Raw genomic sequence first — 26,218 nt, 5'->3', positions numbered from 1 at the left:
TAACCACGGTTATTACGAACCTTTGACAAGTATGTGCCGCCTATTTAATAATTGCTCCAATGTATTTGTCCTTCATCATTCTCGTAATGTTCTAAAAAAGCTGTTTCTCAGTTATCTGTCTCGGTAGGTTCTAGTAACTAGAAAATTATATTCAGCCTTAGTTTTCGCTTATCATTCAAAGTTTTAGTTTTAAGTTATTATGTATTATGTATCATTTGGATCATTGTCTCCTGTTGATGCAAAAGAAGAGGAGGTTTTACGCCTTTTGGAGAGAAAGTTTGAACTAAACTAGCGTTTCCCTGCTTCACAATAAACAATAAACAATAAACAATAAACAATGGCAGTTTGTTTTTCTCATTTGTTCAAAAAATTCTGGTAAATAATTAATCATTTATCATTAAAAGTTGAACGCTAAATATATGGTCGATATTAGTAGTTTTTATATACTTTAAGTGACATTAATATTTAGACAATTTTGAAATGAATCCAGACAAGACGACTTGTAACGCATCCTAACACTAGGGTTTTTTTCGAATTGTACGTAACTTTGCGAATTGATAAAAAACTATTTTTATCATAGAACAGAGTAAAAATTTTACTTGTTTTTTTTAATTGAATTCAAGACATCTTTCCTGTGCGATAGCGCAACAAAGCTCAAGTAGCAAAATGTGGCCAATGTTAGGGACTTCCATAATCAGCGACCAGCTTACATAAAACATCAAATATTTTCAAAATTATATATTGGCTCAAAAATTTTGCGTTTACAATATTGGCCACATTTTGCTACCTGAACGCAAAAAAAAATTTAAAAAAATTTAAAATCAATTTATTTCAAAAATATTTATAAAAAGTTCAGTAAATTTTGATGTTTCTTAAAAAATGTCGTTTCATTTTGCAAATTAAATAGTTCTTTATGTATTTGCAAAGTTTCGTACAATTCGAGAAAGGACTTGATCGTCAGGATGTATATCAATTAAATCTTGTATTAATGCGCCCATCCACCACGATTGAATTCAGGTAATCATCAGGACACGGAGGTCCCAGATGTTACTTCATCATTAAAAGTTGAAGGGAGTTGATCGGAAGTTGAAGGGAGTTGATCGGTACACAGGTTTCAAGATAAACCACGGCGAAAGTCGTAACAAATCTTTGCTCGGAAGTTTGCTCGAGATAATCTTATTTTCCGTTCGATCCTAACTTTAAAACTCACTCCACATAGTGAAGTAAAATGAATGACAATGTTTTCATACACTAAACTATACGATGAAGGTATCAGATTTTGAGTATTGAAATAAGTGTAGCCATGTAGCCAAAATATATCGAGTTACCCTCGAAAGCGATATATAGTACAATTTTAAGAAACACCGATTTGCCTGATTAAAAAATTAGCCATCTGAATTTAACTTTCCAACACGAAAACGCATGTAGCTCAAAATTCTGTATCAGCACAGTGGCAGTCGTGAAATAAAAAATCTAGTAACTTACTTTTTATAATACTAAGGTAAAGCGTTACAGCAAATAAGATTGCTGACATTATTTTTATTAGCTGAGATAAGACTCCCATTTTTTTCTAAACTCAACCACAAATTGTTACGGACCAAAAACGGAAACGCCAATATTTCAATAATTTTCGTAGGGAACGGGTGTAGCGTGATGGATAAGTCGATACCTTTCACGAAGGCCGCCTGGGTTCGATTCCCAACCCCACTCATAGGATCAGAAAGTTTTGCAAGCCCGAAGAGGCGAATGATCTTAAGTTTAAAGCCTCTATAAATGAAACAAAAATAATAATTTACGTGTTTTTGGTAAGGTTTTGCGAAATTTTATGCTAACGTACTTCTACTTCTTGATAAATTTACAGATAGAAAAAACAAAAGATAAAATTTTACAATGCACAACTCATGATTTTATTAATACTAGTTAGAAGATATGACAATATTAAAATTAATAGTGATATACCAAATTCAGACTGGATGTGAGTAGGGACTTCATTCGTGTGATGTCCAGACTCATGTCCACTCACTACACGTTAGATGCACATCTCCTTTGAATTGGACTTTCCGAGACTAATCACTGTGCTTGTGGCGAAAGTTATCGCGATATTGATCATGTCGTTTGGACATGCGTAGTATCGTGATGTCAGATCTCAACTAATAAATTCCTTGCGTACCCAAGGTAGACTATCCAATGTCCCAGTTCGCGACATTCTTGCTTGTCGTGACCTTCTTTTCATGAAACTTCTTTATCATTTCATTAAGTCCATTGGAGTTCCAATTTAAATTTTATTTTATGTTCGAATGTTTTCTCTTCCATGAGTTCAGCCAATAGCCAGCTGTCTTATATTAAATAAAAGTGATGAACTGATACAAACAAACTTGAAATAGTTATAAGATCATGTACAAAATGAATGAATTTTATTTAATGTAATTTATAATAGCAAATCGCTTGATAAAAACAGTGTTTAGATTAACTAATGAATACCAAAATATTAATATGATATTCGAAATGTATTAGGTTTCAAGTACTATGTATTGTGGATGCCACGGCGAAGAAAAACTTATGTATATTGCCTATGAAATAAACGTATTTATGGGAAAAATACCAAATTCAGTTTGCTGTGTAGAAAGATTACAAGTCGATGGATCTGTCTACTGAAACAAACATCGTGCTGGATTAATATTTTTTTTACTGATTCGATGCGATAAATTTATATTGTGATCATTTTATAAGCAAAGTTTTGGCATTACAATTCTTTTGTGGAATTTGACCTTCTGTTTCAATAGACTTTGCAGCCGATTTATATCGTACAGAACCATTGCATGCTACGATCCCACTGATACTAAGAATTTTTCCATGTCAGGACTCATACATACGACATCTGGCTAGCAAGACCAGCGCTCCTTAAACCCATTGAACCGCCAAGCCGGGATATTATGTTATACAACATATGAAAAATTGGTTGTTATTTAGTAACCCTAAGAATTCTCTTGGTAGTTTTTATTTAATGTTTACCAACATACTAATTTTCAATCGTTAACGTTTCATAAGTCAACTACAAAGTTTCAATGTTGTAATGGAAACTAGGGCGAGGTAGCAATTCTGGTAGGTACCGTTTCAACCGCTATTTCCTTCTCGGCTGGGTGAGAATTTTCACCATAATTTTCACCGGCTAATCTGTCGTTTCGCGGATTGGCGGCGGTTTGTTTAATAACTTGTTTCAACCCGTCCGGTTCCACGTTACTGTGTTGCATAATACCCTCTGTTGGCTACTCAATACACATTGTAACCTTGACATCTCGCGGCACGGACTAGTGGTTCACGAACTGCCGCGGTTTTTCGCTGCTCTGGCTAGTTATCGAACGATGGTTGAAGCATGTGCCGCTTTGCTATACATACAAGACGCTGGGGGGTTGGCGATTATTCATCCGATTCGCTATTCATTTGCACTAGTGCAAATCAGCAAGGTTTCACCAGAAACATGACTGATTTACGCTTGCCCTGGAGCCAAAGTGAGAGGAGACATTTTGGAACCAACGTGGTCACAATGGCAGTTGCTATGAGTAAAAATCAGATTGGTCAGGGTGCAGATTTTTTAGTTAAGTTGCTGGAACAATTTTAATTTGGTGGCAATTGAGGTCATCACCAGTTCGGGTGTGTGATTGTGTACTCCTTTGGAAACTCTTTGCTAATTCAGATCATTCAGAACACTTGCACCGACCTTGTTATTTAGTATCCCACTCAAGTGACATACATTTCGCGAAAATATTAAATTTTATTGCAAACATATACGTCAAGAAAGAAATTTGTTGAATCTTTTAACCAGAATTGCCAGACGTCTACATCTTGACAGAATTGAAACATCAGCTCTGTATGGAAAACTCAAAGTCTGATCCAAATATGAAATGAAAATCTCCCAAATCTGAAATGCTCTCTCTCTCGTCGTAGATTTTTTCAAGTACCCTCCTTTTACTCGAAACTAGGTTAAAGCCGGGTATAAATAAATGATAAAAAAAACATTTTCTGTTGCCCTAAAAAGTCAACGTAGGTTTTTTCTACCACAACAGATAATTGAAATGTTTTTAAATCCACTTCCGATGACAATTTATTATTACGTCTTCTGTCACTTATAGCTCGAAATGTTTTTAATAGCGTACCCTTGAAACGTTAAAAAGATTTCTATTTTTTTGCAAGCGACAAAATATACAATAAATCTCAAACGTCTGTACTGAATTAACAATAGAAAGCAAATGTGTTGTCTTCATGTTCACTATACCACATTGTGCTTTGTACAAATTTAGCTCATCAAATTTTTCAGTTTCTTAAAGAGAAATAAGCTCCAAATTCAAATTTACAAGCGTCCCTTCGATATTACCTTAATTGACCATACCGCCAGATACAGACAAATTTTGGATACTCAAACCTATCAGAACATTAAAAATCCGGATTGGCGGCTCGAAACAACCGCAAGATACCAATAAGAAACATGAGGTAATAACAGTTACGTTTGCGGTTAACTATACCGCGCATAGCTAATGCTACCAGTGCCAGTACGCAGGCAGAAAGCTGTGCAATTTGCCCGGGTGTTGAGCGGCCTAATAAATAATTAATTTGCTTAGGCGTAGAAGTCTTACAATTACTCGGTCTAGACTCTAGACAGGTACGGATAGGGAGAGTCTCGACAGCGACATATGATGTATAGTTAAAGGTTGAACATTACGATGCGAAATTTAATCGATCATGTATGAGAGTATCAATCATGCATTTTGTTCTGACCACGATCTTACCATTAACGTCAACTGTACCGCCGTTAAACTAATCAACATCCCCGTTATTGTCGGAAAGGTTCATTCAACCCATCTTCTCTACGGCGTTGACATTCTAGTTCTTGAAAAAAAAAACAGGTCGTTCGATTGACAGTAACTGGTTTTTAGTTTATGAATGATGCTGTTGAACATGTCACCTCTAGCAATGATTCGCGTGGTCAGTAGCGGCAAATAATTACCTTCATTACACATGAATGTGTTTGCTGACTGGTCTAGTAAACTGCAGTTTCAACGTCGTAATGCGTACTTTCAAGAATAAAGGACGATGCGAGTGACATGAATATTTATACACGGTGACATAAATATATTCGACTTTAATAGGAAAGGGAGCCACTCATGACACTAGTTAAACACAAAAATCCTATTTCACGATATTATTTTTCAGTAAACGACTGACTAAGATTGAAATTTACCTTTTACCTTTTACCTTTTACCTTTTACCTTTTACCTTTTACCTTTTACCTTTTACCTTTTACCTTTTACCTTTTACCTTTTACCTTTTACCTTTTACCTTTTACCTTTTACCTTTTACCTTTTACCTTTTACCTTTTACCTTTTACCTTTTACCTTTTACCTTTTACCTTTTACCTTTTACCTTTTACCTTTTACCTTTTACCTTTTACCTTTTACCTTTTACCTTTTACCTTTTACCTTTTACCTTTTACCTTTTACCTTTTACCTTTTACCTTTTACCTTTTACCTTTTACCTTTTACCTTTTACCTTTTACCTTTTACCTTTTACCTTTTACCTTTTACCTTTTACCTTTTACCTTTTACCTTTTACCTTTTACCTTTTACCTTTTACCTTTTACCTTTTACCTTTTACCTTTTACCTTTTACCTTTTACCTTTTACCTTTTACCTTTTACCTTTTACCTTTTACCTTTTACCTTTTACCTTTTACCTTTTACCTTTTACCTTTTACCTTTTACCTTTTACCTTTTACCTTTTACCTTTTACCTTTTACCTTTTACCTTTTACCTTTTACCTTTTACCTTTTACCTTTTACCTTTTACCTTTTACCTTTTACCTTTTACCTTTTACCTTTTACCTTTTACCTTTTACCTTTTACCTTTTACCTTTTACCTTTTACCTTTTACCTTTTACCTTTTACCTTTTACCTTTTACCTTTTACCTTTTACCTTTTACCTTTTACCTTTTACCTTTTACCTTTTACCTTTTACCTTTTACCTTTTACCTTTTACCTTTTACCTTTTACCTTTTACCTTTTACCTTTTACCTTTTACCTTTTACCTTTTACCTTTTACCTTTTACCTTTTACCTTTTACCTTTTACCTTTTACCTTTTACCTTTTACCTTTTACCTTTTACCTTTTACCTTTTACCTTTTACCTTTTACCTTTTACCTTTTACCTTTTACCTTTTACCTTTTACCTTTTACCTTTTACCTTTTACCTTTTACCTTTTACCTTTTACCTTTTACCTTTTACCTTTTACCTTTTACCTTTTACCTTTTACCTTTTACCTTTTACCTTTTACCTTTTACCTTTTACCTTTTACCTTTTACCTTTTACCTTTTACCTTTTACCTTTTACCTTTTACCTTTTACCTTTTACCTTTTACCTTTTACCTTTTACCTTTTACCTTTTACCTTTTACCTTTTACCTTTTACCTTTTACCTTTTACCTTTTACCTTTTACCTTTTACCTTTTACCTTTTACCTTTTACCTTTTACCTTTTACCTTTTACCTTTTACCTTTTACCTTTTACCTTTTACCTTTTACCTTTTACCTTTTACCTTTTACCTTTTACCTTTTACCTTTTACCTTTTACCTTTTACCTTTTACCTTTTACCTTTTACCTTTTACCTTTTACCTTTTACCTTTTACCTTTTACCTTTTACCTTTTACCTTTTACCTTTTACCTTTTACCTTTTACCTTTTACCTTTTACCTTTTACCTTTTACCTTTTACCTTTTACCTTTTACCTTTTACCTTTTACCTTTTACCTTTTACCTTTTACCTTTTACCTTTTACCTTTTACCTTTTACCTTTTACCTTTTACCTTTTACCTTTTACCTTTTACCTTTTACCTTTTACCTTTTACCTTTTACCTTTTACCTTTTACCTTTTACCTTTTACCTTTTACCTTTTACCTTTTACCTTTTACCTTTTACCTTTTACCTTTTACCTTTTACCTTTTACCTTTTACCTCGTGTATTAAACTTATTAGCAATTTTAACAATTCGGATTGACATCGCTATTGGAATGAATTACTCAAGTGTAAACGAGTTTGTTTTATTGAGTGTATTTTATGATTAAGTACTTGTATTGAAGTGCCAATGTTGTTCAAGTATAATTTTTTTTATTTTTGTCAATGTAGTTAATTTTTGCGCCACGATGTTCGCAAAAATTAGATTTACTTGCAGCTTTATTTCACATTATACAGTTATTTATGTATTGCCTGCGTTCTTCTTTCCTCGAAACAGGTTTATATGAATTAAGCTGAATTGGACTGACCATTAAATATAGTTATGATGCCTAAGTGGTGGCTTTTTGTGGTTTTGTGGAGGCTGTACTCAATCAACAATAAACGACGAACGGCTAAAGACGTAGTAATTAAGTTCAATAATCAAATTGTAAACAGTGTGTTTGGTAGCGTTATTGAAGCGGTAACATAGGTACTAATTCATTTGTTCATGGGAGGTGATATTTTGTTATTCTCAAAACTTGCAAGTTGATGAGATTGATCTTTTTTTATTAAAATGGAAAATATTACAATAGCACCTCAAAAGTTTTTGTCTCCAATGAGATTGTAAGTGCTTTGTTCAAGATCGCTGACCTAGTCCATGCTGCCAAATAATTTGGTATGAACGGGTTTCCAGGTTGAGTTTGTATGAACTGGTGTCCGGTCGAGTACAGATCGAATAGCGCTGCTTGCAAAGTAATTAATTGAAGGTTTGGAACCTCTTAGGTTCCGGTTTGTGCTAAAGTGCACATGACTAAATTGAGTTATTCACTTTTGCATTCAGCTCATCAGAGCATCAGCAGATTATGTTGATCTACTAAAGCCACTTCGCGGTCCCAAACCCCTAAATGACTACTATCCCAAGTAGCACGTTAAGTTGCTGTCCTGTATTTTTCTACAGATTGTGCAATTTATCAAATTAGTTCATATTACTATTGTAGTAACTGTTGTGTTATGGAAAAAGCGCAATTTTTCTGTGTTGTGCAACATATCTTTGAGTTCTTCCTTTGTCACAAACATTTATTCACAATTATTGTGCAACTGATACAAAAATTTATGCATCGATCCCATTACAAATGCAGCAATTAAATCAGCGAAAAAACAATTGTGAAACTCATGGGAACTACTACGTAATGTAAACAAGAATTGATTTGCAAACATAATTTCTAATGAATAAATTTCACATTTGATTTTCAATACAACTGCTCGTAACACAAACATGGAACTTAAAAAATTTTCTGCACATAAATAAATGGTAATACTACATATTGTATAATTGATCTTTTATGTTTTAGTAAATAGAAAATCGACAACAAACTCATTTTTCTGGTGAAACATGTCTTCGTACGCCTGAAATTTTCAAGCGCCTTTGAATGTACGTGTTTTGATGATTGCACATCAATTTCTATGAAAATAATAATCTATTCTTTTCAATGAATATGATCGGGAGAGTGTTTAAAATATGTATAAGAAAGTTAACATTCATACACCTTTTCAGACGATTTTAATCATATTGATGTTTCAATTAATCTGAAAAATCTTGAAATGAATTTTTCTTCAATATTTTCTTATATGGCATCGAGGGTAACAGTGTGTTGAAAAGAAAATGGTTCACCTTACGTAATGATTTATATTACCTAAATAAAAGGAAATATAAAATGTAAATATAGAAATTTCTGTTTTTATTTTTATCAAACTAGTTGACTTAAACAACAATACAGTTTAGTCATTCATCTTAGTGAACCCGACATTTGTGATACGCACTGTAGGTATTATTTTGGTGAGCCCATGTGCTTTAATTGCAAAAACAAGTTGCTCAAGCGGTAATATATAACTATGAGAGTAACTATGATGAACTTAACATTTTGTTCAATATATTTGAGAAGTGATGTCAGGTCTGTTCATTTTTTCGCGAGATGAAAACCGAATACAAATTATTTGATTTGTTTTTGTTTTCAATGCGTATGTAATGTTGTATTTCTGGAACTTTTATGATAATATTCTCATGTCGGTAAGTTTTACTTTCATTTCAAGCAGAATGATCTGGTACAACCTATTTACAAGTTTCGAATTGTGTTTCTAAAAAGGAAGAAAACTGCACACATTGACCTAAAAATTCATGAGGCTGTCAAGACAAAGCGGACTCGGCAGCGAAATAGTTTTTCTGCGAGGTTTTCAATTCGGCTTATCAGTTTTTGCCTTGCGAAGAGCATAATTACACTTTTTGCACAAGAGATATACAGCTATTTCGGCATATATTGAGTCCGATACAAAAATGAAAATTTTGGCAGAGCTTCTATAACTACTAGTGCAACGTGGGCAAGTTGGTGATTTGCTGCACAATTGTTTTAGATATACTTAAAATTGTTCTATAGTGATTTTTTTCTTTATTATCGTAAAACTTAACAGGTATAAGTTGCACAACCGATTTTAATATATTTAAAAAATCTTTTTGAACATATCTAACATAAAAAACAATTCTAAAACAATTGTAGAACCTCTTGAAATTTCAATAAGTTACATTTGCTACTTGGGATCTGTTGGCGGCCAGCATTACCGTCAATTGATTTCGTTACTTTCGGCATGTCAGAATAGACAATGCACTTTAAGTGTAAAACAAGTGCGTTGCAAGTAGCAATGACTTGCGGGGGAACGAGTATAGCGTGATGGGTTTGTCGATGCCTTTTACGCAGCCGACCTGGGTTCGATTGCTAACTCCGCACATAAGGTCAGAAAAATTTTCTGTCCCGAAGAGGTGAATGACCTTAAGGTTAAAAACTCTATAATTGAAACATAAAAAAAGCAATTATGTTGATCCGCGAGGTGGCATTAGTAAATCAACATAGTCTGCTAGTGCTTTGCTGAGCTGAATGCAAAACGTAAATAATTCAATTATTTGAAGATTTTTTTTAAGCACTATCGTGTTGCTGTATTATTTGAATTTTGCAGCTATTATATAATGCTTATTAGCTTAAAGTTTCGTCTTCAATTCGTCAGTGCATAACAGTTTATGTTGAACTGTTTTACCATCTATCTATTCAACATTAATCGCTAAACAGACGCAAAATTATACGTGTAATCGATTTTGACCGTTTTACAGAGACTAATTGAAAAAAGAAGAAGTAAAGAACTCGTTTTGAAATTTTTCTGTGCGTTCGTTCCTTTTTACTTTCTATTTTTCTTGAAATCCATTCAGAGACTATATTAAGCGTTGATTATAAATTGCGGTCCTGTGAATGAAATATTCAATACATCTTAAACCATTTTAACTTTACAGTTAGTGTTTTCTGGTTTGGTTTGGAGTTTTTAGCATTGCATTTGAACAAATTGTATATAATTTCCTAGATAGGGTCCATCTACGAGATAGCATCGTACATCGATCGTAAGTTGTGAGCCGAGGAATGTGCATTGTATTTTGTAACAAAAAGGCCCATTGTACGATATGCCTTAATCACATATTGGTACCGATTTGAAGAAGGGTCCCGAATGTCTGCACAACTACCGCTGCTGCGTTTTTAATATCGATTCTAATAATACTTTAGTCTTCACAAAATGAATAAAAATCCTCATCACCGTCTCGAAGCAAAAAAAAAAGTTTTTTTACTTCTACAATAGCTTATTTGTTTTAATAATTTGTCAGATTTTATCAGAATAACTTTTTCCAGTTTTATCAGAAATATTAAAAAAATTATCAAGACCTTGGTAAATTACCAGAGAAATGCATGTCAATCCTATTCATAAAGTTCCACGCTGTACCACTTGAATCAGAATGTGTACAATGTACATGTTCGACAATAACTGATAAAGTGCAGGACATAAAATACCGTGTAAAATTATCTATAATCGGAAATCACCTGTCGAACCAGAAGAATGTTCAAAGTGTTTCCTTTGATATCGTCGTTTAAAAATAAAAAAATAGTACAATAAATGCACTGGTGCTTGTATGAAGAAGATGTTTGCTATTTGTTTTTGCAAATAATATCAAAATTGCTCACCGAGTGTTACAACTAGTAATTAGCGTTATGCTGCAGTATGACGTAGATTCCTATCTAAGTGAACAGTTTGTAAATAAGCGCATCGTATTCTTTGCTATCATATTCTTTGTTAATCAGGGAGACCTTAGTAAGGAACAGTAGCCACAGAGTGTAGATAAACGGGTGCGAAGCTAATTAAATTGTTTCAGTTATGTTTGCTTTTGAAGATAATCTAGTTGGAAATGGCACTGAGTGTATTGCACGTATATCAGGCGCATCACATGGTTCTAGTTGTTAGACTGGTCACGATGTTTAATTTAAGGCAAGTAAACTTTTGTGAAAACTTACTTCTCTAGAGCGGTTAGTGGAGTGAACTTAAATCAAATACATCGGCTACCAAATAAAAAAAATTAGCCTTTTCTTAATTTGAATAAGCTAGTTCTTAAAAAATACCCTTCACAACTCATGGTGTGAATGTGGGTTTGCTTCTTTGCTATGCTAACTTCATCTATCTCAATCAGAATCTACGTTTTGTAGTTTACTTTTTTATATCGCTTGAAAGAAAAGAAAATAGAAAGCCACGAATCCTTCTAAGTGTATGTGAAGAACTTATTCTAGCCAAATTAATCTAAAAACGTTTGGGCAATACTCGTTTGTACCGCTTTTGGCATAAAAGCAGGACCAAGACCGAAGCGGATACTATACGAAATTCTACTAAATAATACATAAAAATCAATGAATCAGTTAGCAGGATGACAAAATACCGATACTATACAGACGCTGGAAGCACATTTCCTGCCCAAGTGTCAAATTTTATGCTAGACTTGAGATAATCTTTTTTTGAGAACATAATTTCATTTTGCATTCGAGATTTTAAAATATTTAGGATTATTTCTAACCATTTGCTTGATAACAATATCTGTTGCATTTTTTACAAACATTTGCTGCAAACAAAAATTTTCGTCAAATTTTTTTTTCGATTCACGTGGTATATGTCAGAGATGTCACCATCACAAACTTTTTTATTCTTCCAACGTTCGAAAAAATCTTGTGGTTTTACATCTCATAAGATGCACATAAACGGGGCGTCGTATTTCACACAAACTTATATTCGAGAACATGTAAAAAGTTGGATTTGAAAATTGCATGGCTTGAAATTAAATGAAATGAAAAAAACAACAGACATATCTCTCCGAGAAACATTAGCACGCCAGTTAATCGACTGAGCTATAGAAGCACATAGCTGCTTAAAGAATAAATGATACATATAAATCCATACAGCGGCACTTGGTAGCCGAGTGCAAATTACACTTGAAGCCTATAATTTTTTGTACAAATTGAATTTTGCATCATTTGACAAGTTAAGTGGTTATGAATTGTATCGTTTGTAGGATTATGTCACATGTAAATTTAATAATTTTTTTTCTGTTTCGGTATAATCTCCATCTAGAGCGGTACACTTGATCCATCCAACATTTTGATGCCCTTTGAAAAAAAAAGTTTTGAAGTTTTGTTTTTGCAATGACCTCAGCATTCTACGAAAACTTTTTCCCATGGAAAAACCTGGAAATAGATAATAGTCGCTGGGGGCCAGGTCTGGAGAATACGGGGAATGGTGGATCAATAAACGATCAGCTGTTATTCAAACACTAGTGGATAGATTGTCATGGAATTTGGTATTGGGCCAGCTAGAGGCTTGTTTCCAACAAAAATATACACGGTTCGAAACTGTTCCCGTCTTTTCGGGACGTTTCATTCCATGTAGTATTTTGGATCAATTCTTGGATAAAACATTTAAGCCACTAGATGTAAATTCTAGAAGGTGCTGTTTAGAGAAAAATTATGATTCTATCAAACTTCCTACTCCTGGCAGCATATATTTGTTACGTTTGAAGTCAAACAAATAACCGTTTCCACGACATTGAAGATTCCATTGCGAGAGGTAAAACGAACAATCTTGAACCTTATTTGTTTTAGAACAAAAAATTTCCTAAGAACATGGTTAATAACAACTACATCATCAACTGTTTTGGAGATGGATAAAATTAGTACAGGTAGTACATGAAGTACCTATACGGCGATCACAATCAATAAATGTTCCATTCACTGGTGGCTGGTGACGACAACGGGGGTAGTAAAACGCTTTTAATGAATCATGCTGTGCTATTCATTCCTATGGACTGAACAACTGCACAAGTTGATCAACAACGTCTGAAAATTCCGTCGTGTTTTATATTAGGTGATGGGTCAATTTTCGACCGAGATTTAGGTTTGAATTAGAAGTGTGCCACGCATGACCCACCATACAGGTTTTTTCCCTTCCTCGATAATGAGCGGATATTGGAAGATTTGGTGTTGATTTGTCTATTAATTTAGTTGGCGCGCTGCGATCGAAGGGCTTCGACCGACACGAGGCACTGATGGTAGTCTCAATACAAAGTTCAAGTTCAATCGATTTCAGAGCTAGTATTTCTGCGTTATTTACACCACTTCCGTAAACCAATTTGGATGAAACTAGCTGAATCGTTAATCCGATAGAAAAACAGGAAGATTGATATGGATCTTTGACATTATTTTAAATGTCTTCGGAAAACAATCACTTCTAACTTAAAATAATCCTAGGTTCCATTTGTAGTCGATTCAAACGCATGAAAGAACAGTTTTTATTGCGCGTTATTCACAACTATCAATTTCGATTTACACCATCGCATTGAAATTCTGGAATGTCGGTGTTCATGCAGTATCACCCTGGGCTGGACTGGAATGTAAACAACTTGATTTGGTCGGGAATTCCATCCGCTGCCAGGCACAGAACAAGTTATTCATTTGTTTGTTTTTTTTTTCTTTGGAGTACGACTAAAATCAGCATTTGTATGATCAACAATCATTCAAGCGTTTCAATTTAATCTGCCCCCATTAATCTCTAGTCCCCAGAAAATCATGCTGTCAGTCATGCTGCGTTTGGCAAAGTCATGGTCCGTGTTTTTCGTCCTTGTGATAGCGGGATTATTGAACGAAATATCGGCAAAGAAAGGTTCTAATTAAGATGTAAGAACTGAAACGCCTGCTATGATACATATTGCTCGTAATTTATGTTCTATCAGCTTATCACTTGTTGTTTTTTATTACTTTATCATCAATCTCGAAAGTCGCAGCAATAAGCGTTTGATTATATTATATCTGTCTTATTTGTAATACAATTTGATAGAATTATCCAATGAGCGCTTTCAACATATCGATTTCTAGATCTTTATAGATTATTAATGATCCAACTTATAATTATATGAATATTTCACCTAAATCACAAGTTGCACTAGCATTTACAAATATTCACTTATTTTACATACAATTGTTCGAACAACATTAAATATCGACCGAATTGATCGCGTCAGATTTTTTTGTTCTAATAATATGTGATTTGAAATTGGAATACCAACCGCTACCAAATTGTTGACCCATTAGTGTTGATTGGTCAAATCACGACAGGACACGACGCAAGTACCTATGGAAGTCGGTTTATTATATTCAACTGCTTGAATATAAAACTGATATTTTCTACTAGGTTTCGTTGTTACTCTTTTTCTAGAGAAAAAAAAGTTTTCTCACTATCACCCAGCGAAGATTAGGGGTCAGTTGGTTCACTTTTCACATTACTTTCAGAAATTTAATTGTGGATTTTTCGTCTTCTTGTCGTCTTTAATGTTGTCCGTAGTGTTGAAGTCGTTGGTAGTTGCAGGAGAGGAGTTTTGTGGTACATTGATAGCAGTTCTTGGTTTAGCCGAAGTGTGTGTCTCAGAAGCACAGTCTAGAGTAAAAGTGTGTCCATCATAGCTTGCAATCGGTAAGTGATATCGACTTATTTTTTTTTTTGATCGATAGAAAGAACCTCTGTCTTTGGCTTTGAAACAAAATTTCATTCAAAGTCAATCTTCCGTGGAGAAAGCGCTTTGAGGTCGTGAAATGAACTATGCAGTGGCGACTAAACACATTAAAAAGTCGGTATCGTTTGTAAAAAGTGGGTTCAACGTTTTAAGGAGTCGAAAACCGTCGATTACCTTCCAAATTGCGGTTCGGTAGTGAAGGTAAGGTAGGTAAGTGATCAAAACGGACGATAAACGAATCGTGGCTTTGTTTTCGCGCAATCTTAGCTTGTCCTTGTGTCAAGGACAAGCAAAGTTTAAGCAAGTAGGTCTCAAATTATCACAGGTGACCATTCGAGAACATATGCGCGCAAAAAATGTAAAATGATCTTTAAAAAAAACTCTTTTCTGAACGTCACGCAGTCAAATAGCTCAGCTTGGGAATCTGGAAAAATGCATTGTTTATTGTTTATTGTGTAGCAGGGAAAAGCCCACTGGAGCTTGTTTAGTTGAAAATTTTTCTCCAACAGGCATAAAACCTGCTCTTCTTTTGCATCAACAGATTACAATGATCCAAATGATACATAATACATAATAACTTAAATCTAAAACTTCGAAATCACAATATTCTAGTTACTAGAACCTATCTAGACAGATAACTGAGAAATAGTTTTTTTTGAACATTACGAGAATGATGAAGGTCAAGCACAATGGAGCAATTGTTAAATAGGCGGCACATACTAGTCAAAGGTTAGTAATAACCGTAGTAGTTCTAGATGAAGGTATTCTAAGAAATGGGTGGAAACCAAGAGTACGGCGATGAATATCTAAGTGTAATAATTGTAGAAGATCTGAACAGTATTTACGAGCTTGTAGTAAATCAGTGACGCGCAGAATTTATACCATAAACAAATCCAACTAGGAACAACGGATTAAAAAAATTGAGTTTTTAAAAAAATTATTTAAATCAAAACTATCTGTAAAGTCTAGTAAATGAATTTTGCCAAATAAAAATGTCAGTTACTATCGCCAATACGGCGCAAGATCCAGAAATAAAAATTATTCCTTAACCTTTGTTGAAACCTTAATGAAATTCATCGCATAACTTCATGATGTATTTGAAGAAAAGTTCGAGATTTAGAATTAAAACGGAAAATTTTTAGGCCATTTTTTCTTTAAAGTGCAATGAATGATCTTAATGTTAACTATTCAACATTGTTATTTCATTAACATGGTTCCACGATAAATGATTTTTTTTGCGTCCGGATAGCGAACGATTGAAGCTTAAGTGCGAAAACTCGCGAGAAACTGGCGCATAGTACATTTCCCAACAAGATTTTTTATATGCTTTCATATGAACTTCAATTTCATCACTGACAAATCGAAACACTCCAACTATAATCAGAACAATATGAACTGGCAGTCGAAAAGAAATTTATTTCTACAGGTGTATTCATTCTACTCCAATAAACATATTGTATCGAGTAAATACTTTGCAAATTCTATCAGAATTTATGATCTTATAATCTTCAGAATTAATTGGCTCAAGTGGCACGTTCCCCTGGTGATTTGGAGATTTGTGCCTAGTCTGTTTCATAAACGTTCCTCTGAAATCGGGAAGACGCTAGTTATCTATTGTAGTCAATGAATTACGAAACAAAAAGATTGCAAGAAAAACCTGTAATTCATAACATTTTTTTACGGTTACTATGTATTAGAGATGGGCAAAACAGTTCATTTCAAAGAACCGTTCAGTGATGCAAAGTTCTATTGAAAGAACTAGTTCTCCAGAGCCGTTCGTTCGTTCTATTCATAGTTGGTTTGCTTGTTCAAAGACTAAATGAGAACTTAGTGTTGTTCTGTTAGGCGAGCAAAAAAAAGGTCCCACGACTTTGAACTGAGGAACTACCGTTCTCGAAAAAAGAACTACTGCTCATTCATTCTTTCAAAAGAACTAGTTCTTTTGAACCTCTTGCGAACGAATTGCCCATCTCTACTATGTATGTAACAAGCTACATATTGAAAAGAAGCGTAATTTTTATGATGTAATATGTACAAGAACGTATCGACGAAACCGCAAGTGATTAGTAGCCATTCATGTATGTTTTAATTAGATGAATTGCTACTGATTCGAGCGAATATTATATTACCATGGATTTACTTTGGTTTGCAGAGCGTTAGTATTGTAACTCGTTTCATTTTTCGTTAGAATAAATTATTTCATTCCACTTTTGAAAAACGTATAGACGTTGAGTTGAACCATCTTACCATTTAACAATCATCAGTATTCATATCCTTAACAAACAACAGGCGGAAAAGTGCAGTCTCGGATCATCTGAATTCATCAATGGAATGTGATAAGGAAAACACTTGAGTTTACTTTGAAAAAATTAATGAACATTTAGATTAAGATTTCAACACTTTCGAAAAATCATATATTTTCTGTGGATTTTGTCATAATAAAACATTTCAAGAATGTTTTGTCAAATATTCAAGGCAATCGAAGCAGAACACTTGCCCATGGGCGCACGATCTTGCTGCTTCACAGTACAAAATAAGAAAAGAGAATGGCCCATAACTTCCAGAGTTTGGTTCCGATAGGCTTGAAAATTTGACGAAAAATTCTCAAATTGTTTACACCAAGAAAAAATAAATAATTTTGCAAAAATGTTAAACCCTACCAGCCCCTTAATTAATGGGTTTCGCATATGAGATGACTATTGAAAAGCTTTTCCAAATTTTATTCCATTCAAGGCACCGTTGTGGAACCCAAGAACCAAAAATTTTACTTATACGCTCGATGTATGGGAACTGTCAAGTTGTCCACGAGATGATGCCACCTAACGTTTCAACGTAAACCGTTAAGCAGTCGTAAACTTAACTTAATTTGCAAAAAAAACGATGTGAAACTCCTGGAAACCTACTAGTTGTTGTTTGTTAGGTGGTGTTAGCAATTCACCATAAACTGCTAATGCACTGATGAGTCGAAGACGAAACGTAAAAAAATAGTAAGATGTTATGTGCACTAAGCATAATCCGGTTCCCATGCGATACGAAACCCCTAAATAACTAATGATTATTGTTATATTGGATGGGCATTTAAATTTTAAACTCTCAATTGACAACACTAGTCAAAACACAATAAATTTGTAACACCTATTCAAATCACGCACAAACAAAGCCGATCATCGCGCAGAAATTAATAACATAATTAATAAATAATTCTCGTTTGTGTACCACTTTGCAGGCGTTTGGGCACGTGAGCGGCTGCCACATCAACCCAGCGGTTACAATTGGCTTAATGGTAACGGCCGACATTAGCATACTGAAGGGAGCCTTCTACATCGTGTCACAATGTGTGGGAGCGATCGCAGGTGCTGCGATTATTAAGGTATGTGCAAACTGTAATTGTCAGACTAGGGGCTATTTTCCATAATATAAGTAGGTATACGTAACAAGTGTAGTTTTTGATCATCTTTCAAGCAAATTTTTCGAATGCAGTAATAGAAATTACTTTAATCCGAACGATCACATCTGGTTTGGATATAGCTAACACGTAATAGCATTAGATGGAAACAATAACCGCGATCACAGATAAACAACTTAATCGTACGCATTGAATCGAAATTGCTCACATATTCCATACGAGAGCCTCAAGTCATCGTTCGGATCGAAGTCTAGTCAGCGTGAATCTTTAAAGGGTAGTAAGGCTAGAATTTTTCTCACGATTTGGTATATTAATCAGATGGCATCGTTGCTACATGATCAGAGTATCGGTAGGAGGTTTGACGCCGTAATTAGTTTTTGTTGTATACACAGAGAGCGTCTGATCGAGCCTAATGGTATTAACCAATTCCTATGCTCAAGAAACTGCCCTGAATTGCAATAAAGTTTAACGGACCTAAATGATCATATCGGTGCTGCGAGGCTCAAATCTTTTATAAAATCTTTACCTACAACCTGTGTGAGCATGATTTACGGCGGCGTAGTCATAAGAACACTATTTTAATCCACTTAGTGTTGTGATTATGTCTTTCTTATATTACTCGTTACTGCTAGAAACTACTGAACCCACGACTTCTGGTAATTAATGTTTTCAAAAGCCACACGTGCTACCTTGACAAGTGATCTACAGGTAGAAGCCGAGACTTGATAAAGTAACAAAATAATAACAATTGTCAAAAGCTTTAGAGAAATCAGAGTAAATGGAATACGGTGGGTAGGAACTATTCTAACCATGTTTCTCTACCAGCTCTATCACAATTTATATCTCTCAAACCTATTACTATTTTCGGATTCAATGTTCATAACCATTTGTACTTTGGAGCGTCGAGAAGTGCAGTATTATTTCGTTCCACCGGAAGAAGAACCCAATTGTTTCGGTTATGAAATCTCGGGACGCCTCCTCGCTCGAACTGAGCATATAAAAGACCTTGGGGTCACTTTGGATCGCGAATTGACTTTTAAGCTACACTATGATAACATCATACGCAAAGCAAATCGACAATTGAGCTTCATCTTCAAAATTTCCTCAGAGTTCTGTCTGGTCCTCTGTGTTCAAGGTCTTTATATTGGTCACTGGTACGGTCAATGCTTAAATATAACGCGATTGTGTTGTACCCATACCATACGAATTGGATTATCAAGATTTAGTCAATTCAACGGAAGCTCCTGTGAGACACATTTTGTCAGATGTATAACTTCAAAGAAACATAAACATTACACATCATTCAGAAAGTCCCGGTTGAACCGGGCTTGCACAGTATTTTCCCCATTAAAATGCAATATTTTATCAATACACGGATTTCCTTTTTTCCACTTACATGTCGGTAGTTTTTCTTTGTGTGGGAAGGTTCAAAAGTACTTTCGCTCACGTGACGGCGCAAGCGTGTGCTATTTTTGCTGAAATTCATTTGGATTTTACTTCAGGAACTATAAGGAAATATGTAGAAATTTAGGAAAGAATGCGAACTCAATTTTCTCGGATATATCTTAACCGATTTTCACAAACTAAGAAGAAAATAAAACGTCTTAAAATTCTTTAAAAAGTCCTCGAGAAGTTCCAGAAGATCCAGATCTGATTTCCAGTTCCGGAATCACAGAGCGATTAATGAAAATTTTCAATATTCAGATTTTTTTCTCAAGCGATGGTGAAACGAGGTGCACATTTTTATAAAACTTACTGCTAAATTCATCTAGTTGGCAGATCTTGTTAGTTAGAAAATATATAAAACTATTTTAGGACTACTAGTCTCCGGTTTCCGGTTTCGAAAGCACCGATAATAGTGAAGAAAAGCTCCAAAAACAGAACTCGCTTTGATTTCTAAGCAGCGCACAGTGGTCCCAATCATGTGACATCAAGCAATCATGTGACTATTCCAAAAAGAAATTCTTCTGAAAACATGAAAGATCCAAAATGAATCTCTGAAGCATAAATAAAAAACGCGTGTTCTGACATGATTGGGACCGCTGTGCAGCGGTTAAACCGATTTTCACAAATCGTGATTCAAATTAAAGCTCTCATTGCCCCAAAATCTGCTATGCAATTTCATCCAGATCCGACTTCCGGTTCCGAAATTATAGGGCGATGAGTGTCAAAACATTCAAATCGTAATTGAAAATGATTATGCAAAACTGGTATTCTTTGGTACGTGCGGCTTTGCTCCATTCGCATCGTGGTTTATTCAATTTCGTATAGCGTGCAGGGTTGCAACATTTAAATCTATATTTTCCGGGTAAAAAATATGTAAATTTGTAAAACTTTTATTAAATTTGTACCTACTTGTTAGTGTTATTACAAAATCATGATAACGATGTTTTTCTATAAAACTATACTCATTACCTTTATTATATAGAAACTTTATGCAATTACTGAAAAATTTGACTAGCGAAAATTGGCCCGAAGGGCTAAGTGTTCGACACAGTTTATCGAGCTGAGCAATGTATGTGTGTGTGAGTAATAATGTCACTAAAAAATAAAAAATCAATAGTGGTCAAAAAGTCTAAAACGAGACTCACTCAAATTTCTCAGAGATGATTTGATCGATTTCCGCAAACTTAGGCTCAAATAAAAGTTCTTATAGTCCCATAGGTTGCTGTTTAATTGTTCGACTTCCGGTTCCAGATCTATAAAGTCATTTAGTACGACGATGTAAAATGAAGAAAAATTTTTATTAACTTGACTTAACTGTTTACAAATTGAAAAGGTGAGGTTAGTTCATACCCAAAGAAAGTTTCTTATTTTATTCAAGATTGAAAAAAAATTCTCGTCAGAATCTTCTAGTGATATTTTTGGAATTATAAGTAATATGAGAAAGGCATCATTACACTACTAGGTGGATAAAAAAAGGTTCCTGTAACTCAGTAACTCACAATGACCTAAAATAATTCCACATCCGGAAAGTTTTTTGAAGAGGTAACAAATAATGAATGGTTGACATACTAAATCTCTAATTTTATTTGGATCATTCAGAAGAGTAGGGCTTTCGACAATGCTTTCAAGGAAATAATAAGCTACGTTACTTGTCACCAAACATTAAAAACATACGCAAATAAGGTATGAATCCGATTTTTTATCATCCCTAATATATACAATTTAATACCAATGTTCAAGCACCTTCTTCTTGATCCACCTAGTGGTATGCTAATGCCTTTATCTTGTTATTCAAAATATGTCATTATAGCATTCATTTCTTAGATAATGTCTGACACGAATTTGGACTAATTTTTTTATACAAATTCATTCAGATTGATTAGTTTACAAAAGTGTGCCTGAGGAATGTGCCAATTCTATCTCCGGAATCGAAAGTGTTGGCAATTTGATCTTCAAGCTTGATCAGCAAACCAAAAATAATCTTCTTATTGAAATCGGTCTAAACATCTCTAAGAAAATTGAAAGGATCGATATAGCGTGCGTTTTGTCTGTTAGACAGTTAAGAACTTCTTGCCGTTCAGGGTAGTTGGCCGTCCGGAACCGGGTTTTTTTTCGGTGCTCTGATAGTTGTATAATAGTACCAAGATGTTGTAGAGGGCGGAGCGGGCTTAAAGCATATTCAAACCTTTCCCGTTCGGTTCTGGACCGCTAATTTTCTCGAAAACGTTCAAATGCGTGTATTCACACTTCTCCAGCACCGTTTCGTGTCGATACTGAGCCGGACAAATGAATATACACGTTGTGAAACGTGTGGAAGAATATTTCCGTCTGTGATCGGATCTGTGCCGGTACTGAACCGGATCGAAAAGGTTTGAATAGACCTTTATCCGGCGTCCACCGCGCGAAGTTCGTTTTCGACGCGGCGAGGTGCCGTTCTTTGAAGGCGCACACTTTGGAACAGAATTGCTTCACCGTTTTTGTCATCACGATTAGAGTTCGACTGATGGAGCTGTCAAATTTTGTCTGCTGACTCATGGGTTACTATGATTGATGCCGCATGGGTAGTTTCATCAGCGCGCGTGATGAAATCGGTAATTTTCGTCAATTTTTAATATGCAAACGTTATAGGCTAAATACTTACAGGTCTATTTAGATGTTAATATTAATTTATAATATGATACGGTCACAGCTCAATAGGCAGATTATTTGCTGTATATTTTATCCAACCTATAATAGCATTAATTATTACTCAAACCAAATGAAACAAATTCTGAATTACAATGATAATAATGACAATTCATTTATCATTCTGATGTTACTGATAAAAATTGGACGCATTCTAAAATATCATTACTGCTGAAAAATGTAGTTTGATGTCCCTGCATTATAGTCTCAGACAGTATGTATGTTGCTGTGTACAAAAACGTGCGGAGAAATCCGACAATGGGATGAATGGAGGCGCTCAGATGAATATGACCATGGTTACCCTAAAATGTAAGCGCTGGAGTTAAAGATTCATGACCAGTGAATAGATTTATGGACTATGGTGTGTAAGTAGGCAGCTCACTGGAAAAGTGTGTAATTAGTGAGTCGGTCATCGATAGACTGAATTGTACATTAACCACTTACTTCGTTATTAGCCTAGGTTGCTCGACTTCGATTAGTGGTAGAAATAAATGCCGGTCACTAATTTGTAGCAACTTTACTCTGATCATTGATTGTAGGTTACAATTCAATCGTAGTCTATTTTTGTAGATCATATCTATCGTCGAGTGAATAAACTGATTACTAATAAACACACATGCTGACATGACAGTTAACAGCTTATTTATGATACCTTTAATTGATTCAGGCCGTCAAAAAGCACGAATCGCAAAATTTGCTAATTGCTCATTTGCTCATCTGAAATTGCATTGATTCGAAAATACTCTGAGTAAGATTTCTATTAAACAATCAGTATCCCCCAGACTCAGACTCGAACACCAGCGCCCTATGCATTAAGCCGCCAACCCGGGTTGATAAAAATGAAACCTATTATTCTATTCTCATTGACTATAAGTATAAAAACAAATCACACAGACGAACTTTAAGTGAGATTTTTTTCAGACCTTTCTACTAAATTCAAGATCATGCAAATCGGAAAAATATCTGTACATTTTGGATCCTTTAAAAGATTCTGACTTGTAAGCATACAATTATTATTATTATTATATCGTTTTTAACCTAGTTGCGGTCGTTCACCGGGTGCAAGCATACAACATGCTTACATAATAATATCGGTAATTAAATACAATGTGTTTCGAAAATCTTCCAAAATAAAGATTAGGACTGTCGAATAGAATTTGGGATGCAACAGAATTAAGTGAAGATTCACTAACTAATAATAGATTTCTATTTCAATGGCATCCTATAAAGTCGGCTCTGATTTTTGATAACTTCGCGTAGAGTGGCTCACCCATTTGCATTATCACATCTAAAAAACAATGAATGAAAATTCAAGGTTAAAATTTTCTCAGACGTGAAAAGTTTGGAGAAACGATGCCATAGAGAAATCAAATATTGTAGGTGTGGCAATGAAAATTTCATTTCCCTTCGTGTTCTGTATAGATGTTTTCATCATATCGCGTGATTAACTCTATTCAGGAACAAATCCATAACGTACATTATGCTTGACATGCTTTCGGAAAACACAGTGTTGACAGCGAAACTTTGGTTGTCTCTCGCTGGCACAGTTTTCATGAACAGTGATAGTTAACTGGTGGTTTACGCGTAAGCACAATTCCGAGCTCTCTGTCGTATTCATGTCTTGTAACAATTTAATCTTCTTACATGATTTGATTCTGAATGTTTAGAATATTGTTGCCAACGTACTTAGGCAGGTTTTTATCTATTTTTGCCTTTCTCATATAGAAAGGCTATGCAATGGCTGTGGAAAACCGACTTTACAACCGAGGCCCGGAGAGCCGAGTTTCATATATTATTAGACTCAGTTCGTCGAATTACAATAAGTAAACACGGAATGTTATTTTATGTCTGTCACATTGGGAATACTTGAGCACTTTTAAATCGAAACTAAATATCCGAAAACACCACATAGTAACTCTGCAATAAAATTCCAAACAATGTTTTGTTCCGATGTTTACTTGCTCTGGGCCTGTCGTCATACTAACTAATTCAGATTTTCAGAAAAAAAATCTTTGATATGAGAACAAATCGTAAGTAATTTGTTTGAAAAACCTAAAGATCTTATCTTAATATAAGTATTCATCCTTTTTAAGGGGTTACTTACCTTCCGGATCGAGAAAAGAAGCCCAATCTTTTGATAACTCTAGGAAATGGGAATGTTATTTCAATGAATTAAAAAGCGTCGATTAGTACATGTTTTGTTATTCTTTTCTCGAGCCGGAAGGTAGATAACCCCTCAGCAAAGATGCACTCTTATATGAAAAAGTTAACCCTTAAAATCGAACAAAAAATTTTTGTATATACCAATAATCTTCCAAGTGTCATACACCATTCGACTCAGTTCATCGAGCTGAGCAATGTCTCTCTCTCTCTGTGTGTGTGTGTGTGTGTGTGTGTGTGTGTGTGTGTGTGTGTGTGTGTGTGTGTGTGTGTGCGTGTGTGTGTGTGTGTGTCAAATAATCTCACTAGGTTTTCTCGGAGATGGTTTGACCGATTTCCACAAACTTAGATTCAAATGAAAGGTCTCGTGGTCCCATAGTCATTAGGGTAAAGTGTTATAATATGCCCCCCTTAAGAAAACATTGAGATATTTCCAAGTGTATTGATATATTTTCCTCGAGAATGTAAGTATTTCATTGCAATACGGATGAGGAACATAATTTTCATTGAATCCAATAGAAAAGATAAGAATTGATTGATATAAACACATTTTCCAAAACGGCCACATTCTTAGTTTTTTCGCTCGCCTCAGACATAATGCCCCACCAGCCGTAAAATATGTCTCACAACAAATCAGTGGCATGACACACAACAAAAGACATTTTATCCCACAACAATGATGCATTATGCTTCTTGAAATGTCCATAAAGTTACTGTTTTGAGATAATTAGTATGTCAAAGAAATGACGGATAAAACATCTATTTAGTCGAAGCAAAACTTTACATCGAAAAGCTGCCCAATGAGATTTTCAGTTTTTTCATACTTTCCTGCAAACAACAAGCACCAAACTTGCATAGCAGAAAGATCCTACGAAAAGATAGTGTTAGTGATGGATCTCACTCACTTTTCTCAGCGATGGTTTGACCGATTTCCACAAACTTAGATTCAAATGAAAGGTCTCGTGGTCCCATACGGAATTCCTGAATTTCATCAGGATCCAACTTCCGGTTCCGGAATTATAGGGTAAAGTGTGTTCAATATTGTACACCGTCACTTAAACCGGCGGAACAAAACACGTGAAAATTTTTCTAAACTGGTCTCAAAACTACAGAAATCGATAGTCATTATCAGTAGGCAACTAAACAAACCAATTTCGGCTATCCTGGTTCCCGGTATCCGGTTCCGGAAGTACCAGATATAGTGGTCATATATACCAAAATGGATCTCACTCACTTTTCTCAGCGATGGTTTGACCGATTTCCACAAACTTAGATTCAAATGAAAGGTCTTCCGGTCCCATACGGAATTCCTGAATTTCATCCGGATCCAACTTCCGGTTCCGGAATTATAGGGTAATGTGTGTTCAATATTGTACACCGTCACTTAAACCGGCGAAACAAAAAACGTGAAAATTTTTCTAAACTGGTCTCAAAACTACACAAATCGATAGTCATTATCAGTAGGCAACTAAACAATTCGATTCCGGCTATCCTGGTTCCCAGTATCCGGTTCCGGAAGTACCAGAAATAGTGGTCATATATACCAAAATGGATTTCACTCACTTTTCTCAGCGATGGTTGCGGTGCCGGAAGTGCATATAATAGTGAACCCATTTCGTTCTCTTAAGGATGGCTTA

General features: G+C 34.8%; 1 protein-coding gene across 9 annotated transcripts in view; it reads left to right on the top strand.

Moving 5' to 3' along the window:
* LOC131427722 (aquaporin AQPAe.a) overlaps positions 1 to 26,218 on the top strand; it is a 121,024-nt gene that overhangs the window by 86,717 nt on the left and 8,089 nt on the right. For all 9 annotated transcript variants that reach the window (XM_058591171.1, XM_058591168.1, XM_058591170.1 and 6 more), the window contains one exon: positions 18,111 to 18,254. In XM_058591171.1, coding sequence (XP_058447154.1) covers positions 18,111 to 18,254 — 144 coding nt within the window. The remainder of the gene's footprint in view (positions 1 to 18,110; positions 18,255 to 26,218) is intronic.

Source organism: Malaya genurostris, chromosome 2, assembly GCF_030247185.1.
Source record: "Malaya genurostris strain Urasoe2022 chromosome 2, Malgen_1.1, whole genome shotgun sequence".
Classification (NCBI taxonomy): Eukaryota; Metazoa; Arthropoda; class Insecta; order Diptera; family Culicidae; genus Malaya; species Malaya genurostris.
Note: the sequence above shows the minus strand (reverse complement) of the source record. Positions and strands in the feature narration are given on the sequence as shown.